The sequence below is a fragment of the Diabrotica undecimpunctata genome, chromosome 8 (genome assembly GCF_040954645.1).
Source record: "Diabrotica undecimpunctata isolate CICGRU chromosome 8, icDiaUnde3, whole genome shotgun sequence".
Lineage (NCBI taxonomy): Eukaryota > Metazoa > Arthropoda > Insecta > Coleoptera > Chrysomelidae > Diabrotica > Diabrotica undecimpunctata.
The window spans coordinates 104,861,917-104,878,127 of NC_092810.1; the positions used below are offsets into that span (position 1 = coordinate 104,861,917).

The 16,211-nt window shown below is 34.4% G+C and overlaps 1 protein-coding gene across 2 annotated transcripts in view; it reads left to right on the forward strand.

Annotated features, from left to right (window-relative positions):
- LOC140447811 (uncharacterized) overlaps positions 1-14,427 on the forward strand; it is a 192,703-nt gene extending 178,276 nt beyond the window's left edge. For both annotated transcript variants that reach the window (XM_072540683.1, XM_072540684.1), the window contains 2 exons: positions 4,277-4,910; positions 11,443-14,427. In XM_072540683.1, coding sequence (XP_072396784.1) covers positions 4,277-4,910; positions 11,443-12,572 — 1,764 coding nt within the window. In that variant the 3' untranslated portion in view covers positions 12,573-14,427. The remainder of the gene's footprint in view (positions 1-4,276; positions 4,911-11,442) is intronic.
- The last annotated feature ends 1,784 nt before the right edge of the window (positions 14,428-16,211 follow it).

Genomic DNA, 16,211 nt, shown 5'->3' on the forward strand with positions numbered 1-16,211 from the left:
TTCTAATGTAGAATCACAAGGGTGTATGGGTGGTATGGAACATTTGCAGCTCCTTATACTACCCAATGTCCTTCATTTTAAAAATTAGTTACATCGGCCATTTTTAAATTTGCGTAGGACAAAACATTATTCAAAAAGTGTACCACACCTTCCAGGTCTCCCCTACTAATGAAACAACCTGTATATCGGACGTTGTTAATTGTTTAATAAATCCTAACCTATGCATATAACTACTTTTGGAAAAATGTTATGATGATGAATATCATCAGATTTTTTGCTTTTTTTTACTTAGTAAGTTGGTTTACTTACGTTTTATTTATTATATTAGAATATATTACGCAATAAAACGTGTAGTTTAAGATAAAGTAAGATGGTTTAGAGATTAGGTCAAAGCGGCGGAAAAAATAAATAACTTGTTATCACGACGATGTGCATTTAAAAATGTTTCCAAAATTTAAGATAATTGGTGTAAAGGTCAAGAAATGTTTTTACTTAAGGTTTATTTTTATTCTCGGTCATTCTCTGATGGTTAAAACTACTGCATATCTTGTACCTACTTAAATAGCAGATTTTAAAATCTGTGGAGTTTATTCTTCTTCTTGTAGTGTTATACCTTGATTGGATTTTCAGATCAATCCAAGGTCCTACGCTTCTATTGATATTTTATTAGTGCAACTGACCAATATTCCACTTTCTATAAAATACACTCCTGGTTTTCCTAATCCTAACATGGAATTTTATAGTCTGACTACAATTTTCATTCAAGTTGTAACAATGTAACTATCCTCAGAAAGTTGAGAGCCAATGTGTAACAATACAACTCCAACTTTGTTTTTGAGCCAGTTGTTAATGCTTCGTCTAGCTCAGTCTCTCAGGTGTAAGTACTTCTTATCTTCAATGCAAATCTGAAAAATGAGCTTGGCTGGGAGAAATAAAACAGGATATTAACTAATCATATTTATTATACAGAAATGAATTAAAAAAAAATCAAAGCAAATCCTGCATAGAGCCGTTCAAAAATTTAAAAATGATACTTATGGCTTCGTGCACTTGGATTATGAACGTAGTTGGGTAGTTGTTGGCTTCAGATGATGGCTTGGATGTAGCTAAATCTAGATGCTTGTCGAATCTTTGTATGTATTTTCAGGTAGTCGTAGAGTTTTGCGTGGCAGTTTTTATTCTATGGTCGACCATGTGATTCAGAAAGTCTTTGTGTAGTACCACGAGGCTCAAGAACTTCCACTCATCTGCTTATAATTAAAAAGTGGTTATAGTTAAAAAAGTAAGGAGGACAAAAAAAAATAATATAATAAATATTGTGTTAGCAAGATCAAAAATACACATACAGTGTGTCCGTAAAGTATGGAATAAATTCGATATTTCCTAAATGAAAAGCCTTTTTAAAAAAATCTAAAACACGTCGATTTTTAAGTTTAATGTTCTATACTCTACAACAAAATTTCATTATAAAAGATACACATTAAGATGATGACGTCATCGGCTCTTTTTCTAAATGTAACACCCTTACATTTTATGAAATTTTTAGATAGATAAAAATTAGCTGATTCCAAAAGTATAATACTAGGGGTCTAATGGATATAATTTGATAGATATGCGCTTAGAAAATAAATTATTTATTATCAATTGAAAAAAGTAGCCTACTACTAGTTTTTAGTGAAATGTAATTATTTTTACTAACGTTCAATAACAATTAAGTAGTACAGTAATTGTATTAATTCGTGAATGTTCTGTATTATTGCATAGAATTAATTTGAAGTAGAAATGAATTTGAGTGTTAAGCAAAGAATTGAAATACTCATGATGATTGGGTATGGAGACAAATCTCGAACTCAGATGGAAGTGTGTAATTTATTTATTGATGTCTATCCAGAAAGATCCATAACGCAGTCAACAGTAAGTAAGATTGAAAAGAAATTTAGAGAAACTGGTACGGTTACAACATTAGATGTTCTACTTGCTTTTGAAGAAGAAGCGCACACTTCTGTTCGTAAAGTTAGTCGTGATCTCGATGTTTGCAAAACAACAGTACACAAAGTAATAAAACCTGAAAAATGGCACCCCTTTAGATGTACACTTATACAGGAATTAAACGAGGATGATCCAGATAAAAAAATACAATTTTGCGAAACAATGATGGATAACTGCAACCGAAACCCTCTCTTGGTTCAAAATATTATTTTTTCTAATGAGGCTACATTCACATTAAATGGCGAGGTCAACCGCCAGAATTGTAGATACTGGTCAAAAGAAAACCCCAACTGGATGCGGGAACATCATACACAATACCCGCAAAAGGAAAACGTATGGGCTGGCATTGTAAGAAATAGAATCATCGGACCCTACTTTTTCGAAGGTAATTTAAACGGGCCAGTACACTAAACTGAGTTTATTAGTCTAATTTATTAACTTTATTTATTATAAAAATGTTCTAACACTTAGTTTATTTAAAGTCTTTATTTGTACAATATAACACTAATTTATTTCATACTATAATTATATAATTTATTTACAACATTTATTACAATTTATACTCCCGACAATACGCGCGTTACATTTCAAAACTCGATACATTATTCAGACTAACTCACACAATGAAAATTCCGCTATTTATATCAAATAGCCGTTAGTTCTGGAATCCCTTTGAAGGTCCTCTAGCTATTTGAAATAGGCACGTCGCTTCGAGGAACTTCCTGCTGGATGAAAGAAAAGGTTCTTCCTTCCTAAACAACACAAGAGAGAGGTTAGGAGACATTTCTAAAATAAATAAACAAAATTGTTTAAGGAAAAAAATTAAACATTTATGACTATCTCACCACAAACAGTTACAAATATAGACAATAACAAAAATATTATATTAATAGTTACAAAGGTAAATACAAAAATAACAAAGAAAAACACTTACTATGTCCTATCCGTTTACAAACTCTTACAAGTTGGAGATACTACAAATACTACAATACATACAAATATTACTGGGCTATAATCTGGGGCAGAAATATATTATTACAAATAAAGAAATACTTTGAGACTATTCATAGAGGTTAACCTTTTTCTAGAAATAAAACAAACTAATGTCAAAAAATAAAACTAGCTGTCAGATTCAATACTTGAATTTTAAAACTGAGAATATTTATGATTGCTATGGCCACGGCCTAATACATATAATTTTAATTATTACAAATTATTTTAAATTGTTATAAAAGCAAATTATTATTAAAAATGTTTATTCTTCCTTTAAAACTTTAAAACAAAAAAAGGTTACCTTGATTTCAATAAAATGCACTTAAGTTGTAAACTGGACTTATACTATACTCTCTCTACCACGCAAACAAACTGCATCTCCAAACTGTGAAAAAAGTATCCTGAAACGGCTGCTTAGGACATTGATGTTGAAATGGGCGGCACTGGATACAAATTTCAGACTAGCCTGGATACTACCCTAGGATTTCTAAGAGCTCCTAAAGTAGCTTGACTGTCTGTACATACGTTGATGTGCTTGGGAGGCACCAATTGATGCTACAAAATGATAATCACCCAATTAAAACAAATATTGAGTTGGGAGGAAATCGAAAAAAGATCTGGTAGGGATGTAATCAGAAAAGCTAACCGTGCATAGAGATATTGTTCTGAAGCTATTTGCTTGTGGCATTTTAATTAAATGCATTTATTAAATAAATTTCATTTATTCCCATTTAAATAGTGCATAGAGATAAAAAAAAGCAAATGATGATTTATATGTAACTCTAAAAATGTTTCTTATTATACATGGCAGCTTGCAGATTATTTAGATTATTCTAATGAGAAAGTTTGTAATAATCTTTACAGTCTTTAAGCATTTAAAAAAATGCATACTTATGCCACTATCACTTTATATTTGACATGGGCAATCTCCTTTTGAAATATTATTTATTTCACATAAAGTGGGTAAACCTTTTTTTAGCTTGTTTGTAATCAAAACAAAAATAATCTTAACAAACAAAAACGAATGTTACATTTTCAATAATGTAAAAATATAAGCCTGACTGATATGAATCATAATTTATTAAGATTAATGAACAATTTTTAGCTTTAAATTTCCATCAAAAAAAATATACCCTAAGAACCCTCCATTACAGCGTCAAACACATTACATTTTTGTTTTCAATGAGATGTTAAGAAGAAGCCTTTTTCATTAAAAGATTGTAGAAAACAGTCTTTACATTTGTTTAATACTTTCTCAAACTATCCAAAATTTAAATTATTTCTTTTTTTTTAGATGAAGCTACTTATTGGCTTTATCCTACTCTGCGTACTCCAAGCGGCATGGACCAAGTCGATAGTCAAACGAGATTGTAATAATTATTCATGTGGCAGTTCTTGTTCTACATCATGCAATAACAACAATAATTGTAACAATAGCCCCTGCTACAACAACAATTGTAATAGTGGCAATTGTAACAACAATTGTAACAATAGGCCTTGCAACAACAACAATTGTAACAGTAGCCCATGCAACAATAATAATTGTAACAGTAGTCCTTGCAACGAAAGACAACAAAATATTCCTGATTCAAGAGAGGAAGTGAGGCCTATTCTGGTCCCGTTTCCGCAGCCTCAGCCAAGTTCATCGGGTGGTGAAAACATTGTCAATAACACCAACATAAATAATAGTACCATGGAGCTGACTTTCACGAATACCATAAACACAGTCAACAACATTTCTATGCCTATATCTCTTAATCCAACCAATGAAAATTCGATAACAGTACATTTTAATAAAGAAGAGTCGTCAATAGTACAGGAAGATAATTGTTGTTTTATAAGTGAACGAAAATGTTATGCAAATGATACTTGTGAAATGGTTCGACGAAAAGAGTGTTCTGATATTTGTTGGGGAATATTTCCAGTTGGTAAGTATAATCTTTTATGATAATTATATTACACTAGTAATTTTGCCCGTCACATTTTAGAATAGGTTAACAAGTTCTAATACCTGAAATATTGGATCGATAGCTGCCCAAAATCCTAATCTAAAAATAAGATCGAGAATAAAACAGCCCAGAAGATCGTTCGAAAAAATCTGGAGACTGCTATGTGATTCTCGAGTAAATCTCAAAATTCGACTACGTTTATAAAAATGCTACGTCTGGTTGACTCTTTTCTTAAAAAATTGATGGTAAATAAATTGAAGGCCTTAGAAATGTGTATCTACCGGAGAATCCTCAAGATTTCATAAAAATCGCATATCTCAAACGAAGAAGTATTGCAGAGAATAGGCAAGGAACGAGAACTTTTCAACAGAGTCAAAGTTAGAAAAACATAATACCTAGGCCACATACTTACTGAAAAATAATAAGTATCAATATGCTCAATTAATAGTCAAAGGAAAGATCGAGGGAAAGAGAGGACTAGGAAGGAAAAAACTAACATGGCTAAGAAACATCCGACAATGGACAGGGTTAAATTGTGGATAGCTAATAAGAACAGCTGAAGACAGAGAAGAGTTTGTAATTGTAATAGCCAACCATAATGTATGAAATTGTAACCTCAGAAACCTTCTTTCAATGGCTAGCTTTTGGAATCTGGAATGGATCCAACAGAAGAAATAATAAATATAAGACAAGATAAGATAGATTAGAAAATACAGAGAAATAGATAACAAGAGAGATAGGTAAAATTACCAACGATGAGAGAAGATAAGAAAAAGGGCGCCACTTAACGTTTTTGGGGTTACAAGGGAAAAATTAAGAAACCTTAGAAACGAAAAGAGATAAGGAGAGATAATTAGGTTCTGAGAGTCAAATACAAGAAAAGATATTAAGAGTTAATTATTAAATAAATGTGGTCAACACATTACATAAACAAATAATAAATAATATGTTCGGTGGTGGATGTAAGTGGATTTCGTCCACCTACTAACCTACATATACAGCCTGATCTTTTTCCTGGTCGAAGATTTTGTGATAGTTAAACATTTTTATTAACAAATATTCAAACAAACTCTATTATCAGAAAACTTATTAAGAGTAGACAAATAACATTCAGTAGGTAAATAAAACAAAATATATTCAATATAACTGAATCACCAGACGGGTGAATTCCAAAAACAAGAAATACAAATAAATCTACCGTAACATGTAAAAAAAGCGAAATCTTTCAATATAATAGACATAGACACATGCACATATAAATGAAATATAATGATCCTGCTGAACTTCTGTCGTCACGCCGAATCTAGCACTCTTTCTCTCTGCGTAATTTGACATAAACTCATTAAAGCTTGGTCGTCGGTCATCTTTGATCTCATTTTGAAGGGTTCCGGCTTCTTCTGTTTCATTTGAGCCAACATAAGGTGCAAGACGATTTATGTGAGCTACTTTTGGTTTATTTTTCGGCAACTTCTTAATTCGGTATATTACGTCATTTATTCTCTTTTTAATTTCATACAGACCCTCCCATTGTCTTTGCAGTTTAGGAGACAAGCCACGACGACGTTGTGGATTATAAAGCCAAACAAGATCACTTACTTCATAGCTTTCATTCTTGCATCGAGAATTGTATTGATCTTTCATTCTGTCACTGGCTAACTGGATGTGTTGTCGGGCAAGTTCATGAATGTTGTTCATTCTTAACTTCAGGCGGTCGACATAATCTTCGCTTGCAACATGTTCTTCGGAAGATCTGCAGTCAAACTCTAGGTCGCAGGGCAAACGAACTTCACGACCGAACATCAGGCAGGTTGGAGTCTGGCCTGTAGTTTCATTCACGGCCGAGCGGTGTGCCATTAAGAATAAATGAATGTGCTGGTCCCAATCTCTTTGATGTTTTGATACAACTTTGGACAGGTGTTTACCCATCATTAGGCCTCAGTCCATTTCGTAAAATAATTTATGGCTACCAGGATATAATGATTTCCATTATCTTTTTACCAACTGGACTTTACTAACTGAACTATTACTGGTTGCACACAGTTCACATTTCCGGCACCATATTCTTACATCATCTTTACAGTTCACCCAATAGAACCGTTCTCGAACCTTTTGCAGAGTCTTCGTATAACCAAAGTGTCCACCTGATGTACCGCCCTGTAACTGACGCAATACTTTTGACACTTTACTTTTAGGTACAATTAACTGAAGCTTAGATTCTGTACCAGCATCGTTCTCAAAGGTTCTATACAGAAGATCATCTTTTAGCACTAGGCAATTCCATTGACTCCAATAACACTTGACTTCGGGACTACATGCACTAATGTTTTGCCAAGAAGGTTTTTCACTTCGATGCATCCAATCCAATACTCTTTTTATACATGGATCATCTGCTTGAGCATCTTGTAGCTGTTGAGACTGCCATTGATCATTAATGACGGTGGTTCGTCTCACGGGGCAAAGTCTTTCTTCTAATTCAAGACAATGATTACGATTTGCACTGTATGGCCGTCTTGACTGAGCCTCAGCATTTGAATGACTTTTTCCAGCCCAGTGTTCGATCTGTTCTAGCTTTCTGACTGTTGTATTATTTTCATGCAATTTACGGCGAATGTGACCTACGTCACCACAATTCTAACATATGGACTCGCGTCTCCTTGGCATCGTGTTAGGAACTACTTTTCGTAGCATTTCTTCCAGACGTTCATCGTTTGGTTCGTCGCCTTCTTCGATGGTTCTTCGATAGGGTTGCCCCTATTCGAACTCTGAACCTTCTGTTGGCAAGATATGACGCAAGGAGGCATGTCATCACCTGACTGTAACCAAATTCATTCATTTTATAGATGAGTCCATGGTGCCAGACTCTGTCGAAGGCTTTGCTGATGTCCAGAAAAGCTGTAGCTGTGTACATTTTTTCATTAAATCCTTTGGTGATGAATTCTGTAAGTCGCAGTACATGTAATTCACAGGAGTGTTCGCTTCTGAACCCGAATTGAGCCTCTGGTATGGTTCCTAGCATTTGTGATTCTTCATTGAGTCTTTTCTCACGGATACGGCTTTCTTCTTTTAGGGATTTGATCTGTTCCGTCAGTACATTGACCGACCTTAAAAGCTCATTGGCCTTTTCCCTTTCCGCCATTTCTCTGGCCTTTTTTTTTACTTCTTCGTCTTACGGAGAGTCTTCTTTGGGCCTTAGCCTTTTCATTTTCTTGCCGATTCCGGGCTCGGCTTCATTTTTGGAGACGTTGTCCACGGCGGGTTGTGTCTCTACTACCGTTGGGGGCGGGGCATCGCGCGATTCTGCAACTGGGCTCGGCTCTTCGTCGATGGCGTCCATCGTATTAACATCGTCATCGGTGTCGATTTCGCTCCTTTTTTCTTCCTCCGACTCGGGCAGATAGGAGTCATCGTCAGAAGATATCACGATTTCTATGTCGTCGATCGCGGGATTAGTCGATTTAATAAATTTATTATATAGCTCGATCGAGCTGGCAACAGAGGGGTTTGATGATTCGGCTAAATCATTCAATCATTCTCTTCTTCTTCTTGTGTTGTCACCTGCGTGACAACACTTTCTGGGGGGGGGGGATATCACTCATATTGCCGTAAGGCAGTGAACAAATAGTTCATAAGATATAAGAAAATTCTACTTAGACGACTCTGTTTTTTTTCCACCGACTGACCGCTATCAGTACGGCTTACTGGGTGCCGTCCCAGGTACCTCGCGGTAGTTCACTCCCTGTATTCACAGTGAGGGATAGTCTTCCTGTTTCTCACACCTCAGGAGCAGGGGCCGTTTCTGTCCGAACTTGTCAAATGTCAAGGCCTTACAGTGTCATCCCTGACGACACACTGAGGTGATCCCGAATTCTTCGCAAACGCGAAGCTATTATAGCCTCCGCGAGGAGCCTATAAAAACAGCTCCTCGACGGTTTAACTAGTAACAACCTCGCATCCACTTTTCGCTAATATGTAGGACAAGTGCCAATGCCACACTCGGTGTCTTACCCACCGGGAGCCGAAAAGCTCCGTTGACAATAGGTCAGTCGCCCCCACCTAAGCACGCTTCTCTCTTGAGCACGTCCGTACTGTTCGACTGCTCGAGTCGAACTATAGCACTGATTAGTAAAAACCTAAACAGTTTAAAGGAAGAATTTGCAAGGTTGTGCAAGGTAGAATTTAAGAGTGGTTTGGAAATAAATCAAAATAAAACAAAATACCTAATACGCCCAAAAAAAGTACAGTACATGTGACAAGGTTAAATATTGGGGACTATGAGTTTAAAAAGATAGAACACTTGGAGTCCCCGTTAACAGAACTAATGAAAGAAGCATAGTAATCAATGATATAATTCTGACAGGAAACAAAACTTACTGGAGAGAATTAGGCCTCTCCTAATTCTCGCCATTCATCTCTATTATTTGTGAGACGTTTCCACATTGGTGCTGCAGTTCTTTTAATGTCGTCGCTCCAGCGCATTTGCGGTCTTCCTCGTGGTCTTTTGGCTTCATATGACCGCCAATTCTCGATTTCTTTATTCCATCGGTCATCCTTAAGACGTTCGTTATGTCCAGCCCATTTCCATTGCAGTTTAGCTGCCTGTTCGACAGCATCTTTTACTTTTTTTTTCTTCTACAGAGCAGGAATTTCACCAGTAATCACGTATAGTGCTGACGTAATGTGCCTGACACAGAAAGATGAAGCAAGATTAAGGATCTTAGAGAGTAAAATCATTCGGAGAATAGCAGACCCACTAAACTTAGGTAATAATGAATTTAGAAAACTAATGAACCATGAAGTAAGAGATTTATTGAAAGGAAAAGACATCGTCAGATTTATTAAGGCACAGAGACTTATATGGATGGATCATCTATAAAGAAGAAATCCAAAAGCAGTCATCAAGAAAATGACTAAATGGAGACCAGTATCAGGCCGACCACGAGGAAGACCTAAGACGAGATTTGAGAACCAAAATATTGCTGACCTTAATAAGATGGGAGTTAGAGATTAAAAAACTATAAGCAAACACAGGAAAGAATGGAGAAATATTGTAGAAGAAGCCAAGTCACAAAATTGAAATTTTAAAACCAATTTTAAACCAAAATGTTAATGCGGACTTATTCCCCGTGATAAATAAATCGGAAGAGCCCTAAGAAGACGACAATTACTCCGCTAGGAGTATAGATGCCATGATGATAATATTATTTACAAATCAATATCTTATATTACAATACTGTGGCTAAAGGGATAGCATTCAAGCCATTTTTCCAAAAACACAAACAAGAAGGGTTTTCTATGATCGATTACGATATATACACCTATATAGTGATATTCTACCTTCCAGAGGAGGAAGTTTATGGATATGTGGGCCAATCCAAGAAAGAATATGAAGTAATATACTATAAGGAAGATGAATAAAACTTTGATTAAAAACGTTTCAACCAGAAGAGATCCTAGAACTAAAAATGGAAGAAAACTATTGGCGTTCGTTGAGGCCAATAGTTTTCAGAGCTTATTAGAGTTTATTGGAAAAAAACAAGGTATGGTACAAAGGTCTTACGACCACGTGCTAGAGACTAACGAGTCTCGTCTAACCTAAGAAAAATAGATATATAAAAGTTTAAGATAAAGTTAGAAAGGAAAATTGAAACACCTTTAGAAAAAAATGCCACTGGAAAGAGTACACAGAGTAGCTGTGTGCTCTGTTTTACATTACAAACAGAAAAGATGACGAAATATAGAAAGACGAAGAAAATGCAAAAAGGACACTTTAAACTTAAAGATGAAATAGGTTCTAGTTTAAATTCTAAAATTAAGAAAAAAGAAGTTTGAAAGAAATAGTAGCAATTCAAGAAAATACACTACTAATTAGCAAAACTCATACAAACAATTTTTGTAACAAATCTCAACTTAAAACATTTATTTTGTTCCATAAATGGTTATCACTTCTTTTACTAAATATTAAAAAAGAATTAAAAAACAATATAAAATGGCCTTATTTTTAGTGACAACAAATTCTTTTTCTTCCTATGCCGTCTCCATAACGGAGGTTGACCACATTTTTAAAAGCTTCTCTGTCTTTTGCAACGTGAAATAATTCATCTACAGTCATGTTTGTCCAGTCTCGAATATTTCGCAGCACTTAACAAATAGGCGATAACATTTTTCAGTAATCCACTTTCTGTGCTACTACCTACATTTTGTACAAGTTATTGTAAACATATTTCTTGCTTTATAGTGTTTAGTAGTGTTACAGTAAACAACGTTTAAAAGTATATTGATATATTGTATTTTTTTTTAATTTCTACTTCAACATGACAACTTCTTGCGTCACAACAAAGTTGATATTTTCATATTAAAGTTCATAAAGTATTAAGATTAATGTTGTAAGGCATTAAAGCCAAAAATACCAACTCCCTGTCAATACTTCTAAAATATTTAAAATTTATTTGTTATTTTGCATGATTTCATATTATTTGAATCTTAATTAATAATAATATATATTTTTAATCAGATTCAGAACCAAAACCGAGCCCAGCATCGACTACAGAAAACCCAAGTGTAATTATATATACACAATCAACGCCACAATCAAGGCCGGCACCCACTACACAAAGACCAACTGTAATTATATATCCACAACCAACGCCACAACCAATACCGCAACCATCGACTCCAAGAACAGTTATAATTATACCACAACAACCCTGCTCTGCAAATCCACAAAGGCCTATATATTTACCTAATTTGCCTCCATATAGAAATATTTGGCAATACTATCAATTTATACAACAACCATGCACAAGAATGCAACCGCAATTTCCTATAGCACCTGGACCTCTACCAGTACCTACTCTTCCAAGACCCTCCTGTTCTTCTCCAGGTTATACTTTGATTTATAGGCTACGTCCCCAGCCAAGCCCGTGTAACCCGACCATTCCATTTGTTTATACTTCTGGATGTACTCCTCACGTACCTCAGAGCCCTTGTTCAGAACTATCTCGTATTCAGCAACTAAATAATCAACCGTTAATACTTCAACAAGCATTGAAACAATTAGGTTCTCAGAATAATCAGTTTCAATTAGGCCAACCAGACATAATACCCCTTCAAAATAATTTAAATTTACAACAGTTTATCCAGCCTCTTAAAGAGTCTCCGCTAAATTCACAACAGTTTCTTCAGCCCGAAGTAGTACCTCTAAAAAATGCCCCGCTTAATTTACAACAGATTTCTCAATCAGACATAATTCCTCTTCAAAATAATCAGCTAAATTTACAACAATATTCTCAATCGGAAATATATCCAGTTAAGAACGCTCCGCTAAATTTGCAACAGTTTTCCCAATCGGACATAATTCCTCTTCAGAATAATCAGCTAAATTTTCAACAGTATCCTCAACCGGAAATATACCCAGTTAAGAATGCTCCGCTAAATTTGCAACAGTTTTCACAGCCTGAAATATTCCCTGTTCAAAATAATCAATTCGGACTTCAACAGTTCGGCCAACCTGAAATACTTCCTGTCCAAAACAGCCAGCTTGCTTTCCAACCACAAATAGAGCAGCCTAGAGTATTCGCCGCGGGAAATAATCAAGTCGTACAAGGAAGCAATGTATTACCTTATAATCTAATTAAAAAATAATCTTTTACCAGTCAAGTAATAACAGCGTAACTGCACTATCGTCCTGCTTTCTGTTCACATCGACGCTCAGATATCGTTTCAATCTTTTTTCATCAGTCGATCAGGGAGAAATCTCGTTTAATTTCCATAGCCTATTTTTTTAAAATTCACATTTTGGTTAAAACAAAAGATGATATTTAAAAATTTAAAAGCAAATTTGAGTTACAGATTGATTAGTATAGGTTTAATAATTAAAAACATCAGTTTCTAATTTAATAAAATGAGAAAATTAATGATTTAGTCTCACAACAAAACAATTTGAATGATTTGGACATCTCATAAAGATGAATAAGTTACTAAAGAAAGTGGTCAAATCTCAAATAATGGACAAAAGAAGAGACATGTTATAGAAATGCTGGGAATATAAAATGGAACAACTGGCGGCAAAAAAGTAAAACTTAATAAGAAATAAAATATTTGGCGAAGGATCATAAGCTTGTGAAAAATGAATTCGAAGCTAAACTAGATAAAGAATATGTGAAGAAAAAGAAGAAGATCCTATAATAAGCCATTTAGGAGGTTTTCTTTAAATATTTGCAGTTGATCTCTTTACTTAAACGACGCATCCAGTATCCTCTTCTCTGAGATTTGTACTATCACATAGTCATATTCCAAACAAGCTCTTATTTTTTGTTAATTTTGTTCTAATAGCAATTGTTATTGCGTTCCAATTATCCGTCTTGTCTACATCTTCATATAAAAATCTATGTTAATATTTGTCTGATATAGTATCAGTACCTGCCAAAATTTTACCAGGGCGACGCTGATATATACTTTTCTGATCTCGACGAACAACCAGTATGTTTCTTTAGTTAGTTAGCTTCGTAAATTTTCTCTCTGCGTTATTTGAGTGGGAGAAACAACGTGGTCTATTCTTGATCTGACTGCTCAAAAATCTGCTTGTACTTTTGCTTCCTCACACAAACAATTTTTGTAGAACTCCAACTCCGAGTGACATGTGTGTCCCAATGGAACAGTGGGATCCACATGCCTGAAGACCAAACCGGTCACACTCCGTAATGGAATGGTACCTATCTGACCCAAAAACTTATAATCAACCACCTCTCCCCATACCAGGATATAACGAATGGGGAGGTTTTGTACTGAAAGCTTCTTTGGATGCCCTGGATAATGGTACATCCTATGTTTTAATTTATGTGGTTGTCACCTGATTTTATGGTTAGTTAGAAGAGCTTTTTTCCCTACGAATGACAAAATTATTGGTTTTTCATTTATTTTATGGTCTTTCTAACTATGGCTTGTAATCTTCTATTTTCCGCTCTATTTCCTACATTCATAGAACATATATATTTTTAATATAACGTTTTTTTTCCGTTTCTTATATATAATCCAAGAACTTTCAGAACAGCTTCATGTACATAATCTTTTATTTGTTAATAGTATTCATTAACGCTATTCGAAACACAGTTTGTTATCTATTATTTTCCTATAAATGTTTACATATTGTATTATTACTTATGTCTTTCAAACAATCCCAGTAATGCATATAATCGAATGTATAGTGAAGCCAATAAATCAGCATACATATTATCAATGTAGGTCACACCTCTCTTCGATAAGTTTATTACAGCAAGTCTTTGAAATGTTTGTTAATATGACCATCAGTGGTTCTGATTTAAAAATATTTTACCTGAGCGAAAGCGTATCGAGAGCAGGTCGATATTGTGGTGAGACCCTAAAGATGATGGTTAAAGAATACTTTAATAATATTTTTTGTATTATAAGACGTAACAGTGTATTAAAATCTAAAATAACAATTACAAATATACTGTAAATAAATGTATTGCACTGCCAATTTTGTTGTTTTATTGATTTTTTTCTTTCCTACCTACTGCTTGGATATATTTGTATACTTGAGCTCCCTGATAACCAACAATGGCCATTGCTAGTCAGAAATCAAGCGTAGACTAACAATGGCCAAAAACGCAACAGCTAAATTAATTTAAATATGGAAAGACTGAACTTTAACAAAGAATACTAGGCTCTGGTTGTTCAAAGCCCCTATTTTTCCCATTGATGATCTCCAACACGATAGGGAATCCAAATGAAGATTCTGCTAGAAACATTCCTACATGAAGCCGCCCGTATAGCACAGGATCGCAGCCAATGGAGACAGTTGGAATATTTAGAGTTTCACCACGCCCTGACAACGGCTCAAGGAATGACGAGGAGGACCTACTTATTGTCAAATCTACCCAAAAATGTAAAAATTTCGATTTGGGAAAACCTCCTCTATACTAGTGATAAAAAGCTCCCGCTGAAGAAACTGATAAGAAAATTTGTGTTTAATCACAAATTCGTCCATTAATTTTGTAACCTCGGAAACCTTTTTTTGGATAGTGCTAGAAAGATCACCAATGGAGACACTGCGGACGGCAGCCAGATGGTTGGTGGAGAGAGAGTTGTGGGTTTGAAACTAGATTTTGGAACCGGGAATAGGTCCAACGGACGAAATAAATAAAGATAGGATAAGAGATATTAGAAAAGATACAGAAATAAACAAAAAGATAGATGGGTAAAATTACCAAAGATACGATAAGATAGAAACCAGGGCGCCACTTAATTTTTTTGGGGTTTAAGGAGGAAATTAAGAAACCTTAGAAAAGAAAAGAGATAAAGAAAGATATTTTGGTTCTGAGACCAAATCCAAGGAAAGATACCAACAGTTAATTATTAAATAAATTTGGTCAACACACTATATAAACAAATAATAAACATATTAGGTGGACTTCGTCCACCTACTTACCTACAAAACTTAATCGGCCTGATCTTTCTACTGGTCAAAGGTATAGTAATATTTAAAGGTAAAAAGCAAATATTCAGAGTTATGGTTATATCAGGAAACTTGTTAGGAGTCGACAAATAAAATACATACATAAAACAAAAACAATATATTCAACAACACAATGATGTCGGTAGCTGAATGTACATACAAGTAATAAAAATACGCCATCAATTATGAAATGGTGATGTACACATAAAAATAAGCAGTAATATGAATAATAAGTACCTTTACAAATACAACAATATAATAATACACAGGTTCAATGATCAGCGAAGAGAGCCTGATAGTGAGTAAGAAAAAAATTCAACCAAAGTTGATTAAAGAAGGTCTCTTTTTGCTGTTTAATGGGCATATCTCGAGACACGGGGTTAAAAATGTATAACAATTATAGCAAATAACTAAAATTAATCAAATCTAAATTTACAAGAATACAAAATGGTTACCGAAATAAAAATTTAACCGAACTGCACTTGATTAAGTTAATTATCTATCTCGTACTGTTATTTAATGATTGAGAACTAAATTGTCGTAATTATTATTTATTGAAATTTCTTAGTAGCTGATGGAAAGTTCGTAAGAAAATATTTAATGTTCTTTAAATTGAATACAAAAATCAGTAGTTACTCTTAACTACAGGCGAAGACATGGATGAACTTAGATTCGTCCAGATGATTGAAAAAAAATATGATACCATACCATATTATTCGCCCAGATAAGTGGAGATACTAAGATTATGGTAACTTACAGTAATTCCTGATGACTGCTGCACTAATTCACTGAAGTTAATTTACTTT